This window comes from Serinus canaria, chromosome 3, assembly GCF_022539315.1.
Source record: "Serinus canaria isolate serCan28SL12 chromosome 3, serCan2020, whole genome shotgun sequence".
Taxonomy (NCBI): domain Eukaryota; kingdom Metazoa; phylum Chordata; class Aves; order Passeriformes; family Fringillidae; genus Serinus; species Serinus canaria.
Window position 1 is genome coordinate 83,020,037 of NC_066316.1, and position 7,676 is coordinate 83,027,712.

General features: G+C 42.7%; 1 protein-coding gene across 1 annotated transcript in view; it reads right to left on the bottom strand.

Annotated features, from left to right (window-relative positions):
* CD109 (CD109 molecule) overlaps positions 1–7,266 on the bottom strand; it is a 71,958-nt gene extending 64,692 nt beyond the window's left edge. Inside the window, exons 1-2 of the mRNA XM_030235577.2 lie at positions 7,126–7,266; positions 6,643–6,803 (exon numbers count right to left, since the gene is read on the bottom strand). Of these exons, the coding sequence (XP_030091437.2) occupies positions 6,643–6,803; positions 7,126–7,199 (235 nt within the window). The 5' untranslated portion in view covers positions 7,200–7,266. The remainder of the gene's footprint in view (positions 1–6,642; positions 6,804–7,125) is intronic.
* Positions 7,267–7,676: the final 410 nt, after the last annotated feature.

Here is a 7,676-nt window from a genome sequence, read left to right on the forward strand (position 1 = left end):
GCGAACTGGTACATGGTGACTCTTCCTTGGGTACTCTTCCCAGCCTATATAATCTGTGTGTCCTGATACTGGGCCAATCCTCCGTGGACTTCTCTCTTGTGAATTTGTGCAATCATGTTTTCTATCCACAACAACTGGGACATGGAGTTCCACAATCTATTTTCATCTCATGTGAAGGCCCATCTTCTTCTGTCAGGTTTGAACTCGTCTCCTGAGAGATCTCAGATCCTTCTGTCTGCTCTCCCTGGCATTTCTCCAGTTGGTTCACAGGCTCCATGATGAGCGCCAAAAATCAAGCACAGCCCTCGCCAGGATGCCCAATTAGGCTGTGAAGATTACTAGAATACTTTCTCATAGCTTACAGAACGTGTATGTAGCTTACTTCTTGTATACCTCTGAGTACAATGTTTACTTTCTTTTTTGAGTACCACAGTATTACTTACAAGCCTTTACCTTCTGTTGCCTTTAAACCATTACCCCCACCCCCATACACACACCCGTTTTTCTGCAGGGCTGCATCACCTTGTTCCCCACCCAATAAACACATGTTCTTTTATTCATCAACAAAAGCAGAACTATGCACTAGTTCTAGTGAATCACACTCCAGTTTTTCCCCCAATCATTTCTGGTATTGCCAAAATGTGTTCAAAATTGAATCCTTTCTCCCAGTGTCCTTACCATCCCTTCACTAACCTAATAAACATTCTCCCTTTTTCATTCATGTCAATCATACTGAACACTACAGTTTCAGGGCAACTCATTTCCAGTTTGAGAGTGAACCACTTAGACTTGATGAACACTATTTTTCATCCAGCTACAAACATATTAAATAAGAATTTCATGCTGTCCCTGCTTCCCCAGCTGGCTTGTTAAAGCACCCAGCCAGACTATCAAAAGCCTTTTAATATGACAAAATCCTGCTTCTTCTCCACCTACAACCCTTGCCAATCCATAGTGCAACACATTTTCTTTGCAGGTTTTCAATCCTCCAGAACCTCTCTGTTCACTTAAGCTCTCAGAACTTCACTAGCAGATTTTAAATTATTTCAGTCAATTCCCTAAATATTCTACAGGGAATTTTATCAAGCCTAAACACTTGACCAAAGTACTCTTTAAACTGTTCCTCCCCTTTTGTAATCTTAATTCTTAAGCCTTCTCCATGACAGTCAGTTGATCTTCTTAGTGAAGACTAAACACTTACTGCCTCTCAGCATCATTAATCATCAGAGTAGCAAGCCACAGAAGTAGCGACCCTTCTCATCAGGGTAGCAAGCCACATCCTTTGCTAGATTTCTTGTTACCAATATGTTATTTAAAAACCCTGCCTTACTAGCCTTCACATTCTTTCCTACTAACGGTTTGGCCTTACCAGTTTTGTTCTTCGTTACCCATGCTACTTCTTTAAGTTCCTTTGTAATCTGATCTCATTTACAATTTCTACATACAGTTTTCCTTCTTTCTGCTTTTTTGGCCAGTTTAGATTGTGTTTAGTTACCTCATTTCTTACCTCTCTGTTCTGTTAATGTGCACTTACCCTTTCAGTATGACTCCCTCAGGAACTTTCACCCTTTGCTTCCCTTCTTGTTTCTGATAGCACGTTACCTACCAATTCCTGTTTGTTTTCATCACTTCTTTTTTCCCTAATACAGAACCTTTGGTTTGTTTTTCTCTCACCTCCCTTTCCTAAAAGCTCCAAAGCCCCTCCAGTTCACAGTGGCAACAGGGAACTGCACACAGGGACGTGATATTCCCTCATCTGTATGAGCTGCCCCACTGCCTGCACTTCTGTTTTATCCCACCCTTCTGAAGAAATAGTGAAACAGCCTGGAGTGCTCAATCTGCCACACTCTCCTTGGCTGGATATCAACAAAAAACATGGTGACCACAAAAACCTCATGTACAACCACATAAGCCTTGAGTCACAGAAGGACTCCTTCCCCCAAATCTCAAACAGCATGCAAACAATAATATGAAGCTCAAATACTGCATAGGATCACTACTCCCATTTTTCTGCAAACAACTTAATGGGTCTGTTAGCAGGATGGATACAAAAACAGGCATGGGAACCTGCTGGGTTTTGTTCTTTTATGGTTTTGGGTTTATTTGTTTTTTTAATCTACTCCAGCTATATGAAAGCCCATAAAAGAGCACCTTCTTCTCTACCACATCAGTCATCTCCGGGTCCAGCCCCAACACCTCCTTCCCAAAAACTTTTCCTTCATTCTGATTTTGCATAGGTTATGTGCAAAAGGACTTATTTTTCATAAGGCACAGCTACATGTACTTTTGATTATGGAGGTTATAGATGCAAAATCACTGCTGCAACTCCTGCTCTCTCACTGTTTGGCTTTTTAGGCATTGACAAAAAATTAGGCAGAAAGGAAATGTTCCACTAAACTGCCAGCAAAACCTTTCACCCCACCCATATTCAGCGCAGATAGAATAGTCACTAATAACTCAGTTTATTCTGACATAAGGTACAGAGGCAACTCAAGGTTAGTAACAGGGACTGAGGGGTTTAGGCCATTCATTTCCACTTAGGTGTTACAACTTACTATTCCTAGTGTTTCTCACTAGTTCTTACACTGACGTGGTCAGAATCATATTATTAAGTATGTAAAACATGCCTTCTGGTAAAAGGAGATTTTCCATTGTCTCTATGGAGAATCACTACATGTCTGAGCTTGACAAACATTCTCACAAACTATCATGCTTCATAAATCCTAGCTGAGTATTTACCATGCTCTAGCTCAGTAACCTCTGTTAACAAGTAGGTGTACTCCTCTCTGGAAATACAGAAAAGCAGCATAAATTAATTAACATGTACAAGTCATTTACAAACTATGCACATTACTGTAAACTGAATTCTCCAGTAACTTCACATAACTCTCACTCACCATGGCTCAAATACATTACGTTGTACCTTATATAGCAAAAGTTTTAACTAATGAATCTTGGTCTTTAGAATTAAAAACGTTCATGCTGTTGGGCAAATTATGACACCTCATTACACATAGAAACTTTTCTGAAAACCAATTCTTTTTTCCAACTTGTATGCTTCTTATTCTTTCCAAATCATTCTAGCACTAACACAGAAAATAGAAACTTTTCTGAAAACCAATTCTTTTTTCCAACTTGTATGCTTCTTATTCTTTCCAAATCATTCTAGCACTAACACAGAAAGTACTTTTCAGAACCTCTCACAATTAAGGTATAAGGTTTTTTTCTCTAACACATACAGAGCAATGTCTGGGTAGCAAACCCTGTAAGAAAACATCTCCTGCCAATTCATACTACATCTTTATTATCAATGACTGGATGACTATGCACGGCAAGAGTCACCCTTCACTGCAATCACTAAAGTTCAAGTTATTAGTGCAGGGAATTTAACTTGTTCATCTGTTATTCCCATAATTTCTTTTTTTGCTATTGTTCACACAGAAAACCCAATGGCTCCAACTGCACATAAGCCATTGTTACCTTCAGCAGCCATTTTCAATCAGGATCTTTCTGATACTGCATCTCCACAGAAAGTGTGTCAAGGCTTGGTACAGCTCACAAAAACGGCTTTAGTTAGTGCTTTGTGTTCTCCTGGCATCTGCTCTAGGCAATGGAAACCTATTCTCTCCTGGTGACACATTCAATTTTTTTTGGGTTGTGCTTGCTCACACAAAGTTTACCTGTAGCATCAACCTCCCCGTTGCAAACATTCTGTTGGGGTTTTTTTCCACTATATTAAATGCAATTAACTTGATTTCTGCACCAAAATATTGGTCCTAAATAATCTCCCTTCCTATATAGTACATTTAGAGTCTGGAATATTGCCAAGCTCAAAATATCTTCAAATCCAAGTGCATGCACACTTCCTCCTTCACTCCAAATATCCACTAGCCACTTATTAACATTTATTTTCCCTTAGTTATTTAAAAAGTACAATAATGATGGGAACCAACCTCCACTGCTAAAGTGTTCCTCTAATAGACAACTGCCCAAGAATCACTGAGATATCAAAATTCCACTACCAGTAATATTAGAATAGTAAATGCTTTATCAACCATCTGGGGGCAAACACTCTATTTCTTATTCAAAGCAAGAATTATATTATAGACATTGAAAAATCCCATGCCTCTAATACAATAAGGTCCTCTCATGGAGCTAACTCAGAAATTAGACCACTACATATATCATATTGAGCTGCTGCTAGAGAACCAGGCTAAATCCTTAATTTAAGGCAATTGCAGAAGCATTTGACAGACAGGAATGTAATAGCATTTAAACTGAGGTACTTGAATGAACTGGGCCTGTCAGATAAAACATCCCTAATAAAAACTGTGTCCTCAGCCTGTGCTATGTCTCCAGAATCCAATTTCCAACTCAGTTCCATCAGCACAAACATTTGCACACTGAACCAGGGGACCTGTCTGACTAAAAAAACATTCAAACAAAATAAAAACTTTATTTTTCAGTCAGATCAGTTTCTCAGAGCAGTTAATCCCCTGCTTTTGCTGTCACCATGCAAGGAAAACTACAGAGCATAATTGAGCCAGCTTCAGTGCCACTGAATGTGCAGTCTAACCAAGGTAGGTATTCAGTGACAGATAAACCAACATTCTCTGAGCACTAATATATGCAGCAATTATGTAATTTAAAGAAGATTTGGTGTGCCTGGAGGTATGCTTGGTTTTTTTCCTTCAGCTACAACAGCTGGTTTGATAAAACCTCCAGTCCTCCTTCAGTCACAGACTAAGATCAGCTACAACAATACCATTTCATATTTTATCTTAAGATTGTTGTGTTCTTCAATGATAATTTTAAAGATTTATGCTCTTATTCTGACAAGCTGTGTTTGCTTCTCTCCGACAACTTGCTTTCTCTCTGAGTCAGAACTGACCCATCCCTGTATCACCGTTGGATACTTGTCTTCAAGACTACATCCTCTTTTACAGGACAGTTCCCTTACTCCTGGCCCTTAACAGTTTTGTTTACATATTTGTTCACAGAAAACAAATGACTTGCAGATTGTATAACCTGACTAGAAAAAAACTGATGGCAACATATGAAACATTAAGAATTTTGCAAGAGGAAATACACAGTATGCTCAGCACCTATTTTTTTGTTGTTGTTGTTCTTTGTTTTACTTATAAAGTAAAAAGCATAGAAAATTTAAAGATATATTTAAAAGACTAGAATACATTAGAAGTTAGTAATTCACTACAGCATTTGTCCTTTTTCCTCACTGTGTTCAGTCTGATGCAGTTCCATACCTGTTCCTGATAACCCACCGTTCACTCAGACTTCAGCAGCTCCCTGTCAAGCTGCTGAAGTCAGAGGATAGAGACAGTCACATATTTTTAAAAGCTTGGAATTACCAGTTGCTTGTCTGGCTTTCAGTGTTGAGAAGGGCAAAAACAGACGGGTTGAAACTCATGCAAGGCTCACTGAACTCTATGTTAAAGCAGAACAGAAGCAGGAAATAAAAGCCAGTACAGTTAGAGGAAGAAAAGGAGAAGACAATTTATTTTCTTTTTTAAAGTTTTGTATTTCAAAAGAAAACAACAAAAGCTGGCTGGTTTATGTTTGTTTTGGTTCTATATTAAAATTTTTATCTGTTCAAATGCACTCCATCACACTTAAAGCCTAAATCTTCTCTACAGGCTGTGAAAGCTTTGAAATGAAGGTGTGATGCTTCCAATTAAGGCATCTACATTAACTGTAAGACATTAAGAGAAGAATGACACATGCAATAGGGAAAGAGCATTATAGCAGGGTAGATTTTTCAGCACCTCACACTGCCCTAAGACTCTCTACTTTTAACAAATAAAAAGCTAGACTTTAGATGTCATTTATATCACCTCATATTAAGAGCAGTGTGAAAGCTGGACTATCCATAAAAAATATATTCTTTCTCATGAGGACAAACCTCAGGTAAGATATCTCTATGCTTCTGTTGCCAGGTGACCTTTCTAAAAAGGAACATTGGTCAGGATATCTCAGCTTTTCAGAACTCCCACCACTTCCACTACCCCTGCCTGGTGGCATAGATTAAATCAGTCTTTTCTCACATTTACTTATCTTCCATCCCCAAACTCTACACAATTCAGTTCTTGATCCTTAAAAATTCTTGTTTCTTCAAACACACAGAGCTTCCAAGTGTCTGACACAGTCATCTTCACTTTCCTATGGTGCTCAGGTCATTGCTTTCTTAGGGCATGAAGAAGCAGCTTCAGTTGCTGCATTACTTTGTTTGTTCCACCCCTTCCATTCTTCAACAAGCTTCAACTTTGCACCTTAACAAGCTACCAGTAAGCAACTTTTCCACCAGTTCTACAGTGACCCCACTTCATGGACCAGAGTACTTCCTGGTTCCTCAGAAATCCCACATCCACCACACTTTGCTATTTAATTATTTTCAGAGTTTACAGACAGTTAGCACACCCATGCAATCACTCATCCAGCTCAGTTGCCCAGCTCCAAACAGAGCCAGCAGTGTACAAGACTATTTTCCCATAGCGACTCCTATTTGGTAAAACAAATTTCCTATTTTAGTACCATTTAGAAGCCGTGATATTTTGGGAGGAACAAAATATTCCTGTGAGAAGGCAGACAGAAATACTTCCAAACTAAGTCCATTATTTTTCTTACCTTTCCCAAAGACCATTTCCTTGCTAAAGATGGTCTCGTTATCTCTGATCACTTCTCCCTTTACGGTGACCTGTGCTGGGCTGTCCGGCAGCAGAGCCACCCCAACAGTCAAGTTTGCTCCAGGCCTGATGTTCCAGGGAGCTGCCACAAGGAACGTAGGTCTGGAAAGCCCAAACGGGCAGAGGGAGAAAGGGCAGGGAGTGAAACACACTCTCATAATAAAGTAACCGCGTACACATAAAGACATACGACACACGTTGCCAAGCTCTTCTGTCGCTCTCCGCGGCGGAGGCTGGAGGTGATGCTCACGGCCCGGCTGCAGCGGGTGCGCAGGACGGGGCGCGGGCAGCGCTGCTCTGCCCGCTCCCGGGACCGGCTGCCAGGCGGGAGCCCCGGGAAGCGCTGCCCGCGCAGCCCCCGCGCCGGGCGGCAGGGAAGGAAGAAAAGGTGCCCCGAGCCCCCGCCCGCCCCAGCCCCACGTACCCGGCCGCCGCGGAGCTGCAGAGGAAGAGGAGGAGGAGGAGGAAGAAGAGGACATCGCCGCGGGACCGCGCCATGGCTCTCCGTGCGCGCTGCCCGGTGAGTCCGCCGCTGTGCGCAGGGCCGGGGCCGGGGCCGTGGCCGGGCGGGAGGCGCCTTGGCGGGCGGGGAGGGGAAGGGAGAGGCCGCCGCTGCCCCAGCGCCAGGCACGCTCCGCCGGCGGCAGGAGCCGCGGGGCGTTCCCGGGGCCGGCCCGGGGTGGGCGGCCCGGCGGCAACACACATCTGTCTGCACTGGGATACCTATGGGTGCATCACCTCCCCTCAGCCATCGCTCCCACATCCTGCGGCTGATGCAGCTGGGAAACGGGTGGGATTCCCAGAACCCAACACCATACAAAAGCAGCATCGAGAGCAATGTTTTCTGCCTGCAGCTCCGAGCAGAGCAGCAGCCCGTTGTGGAGAGCTGCTCGGTTATCGGCTCAGAGAGACCCGGAGAGCCCGCAGAGGCGCGCTGGCCTGGGGCTCGGGCTCGGAGGCGAGTCGGGATGGGTT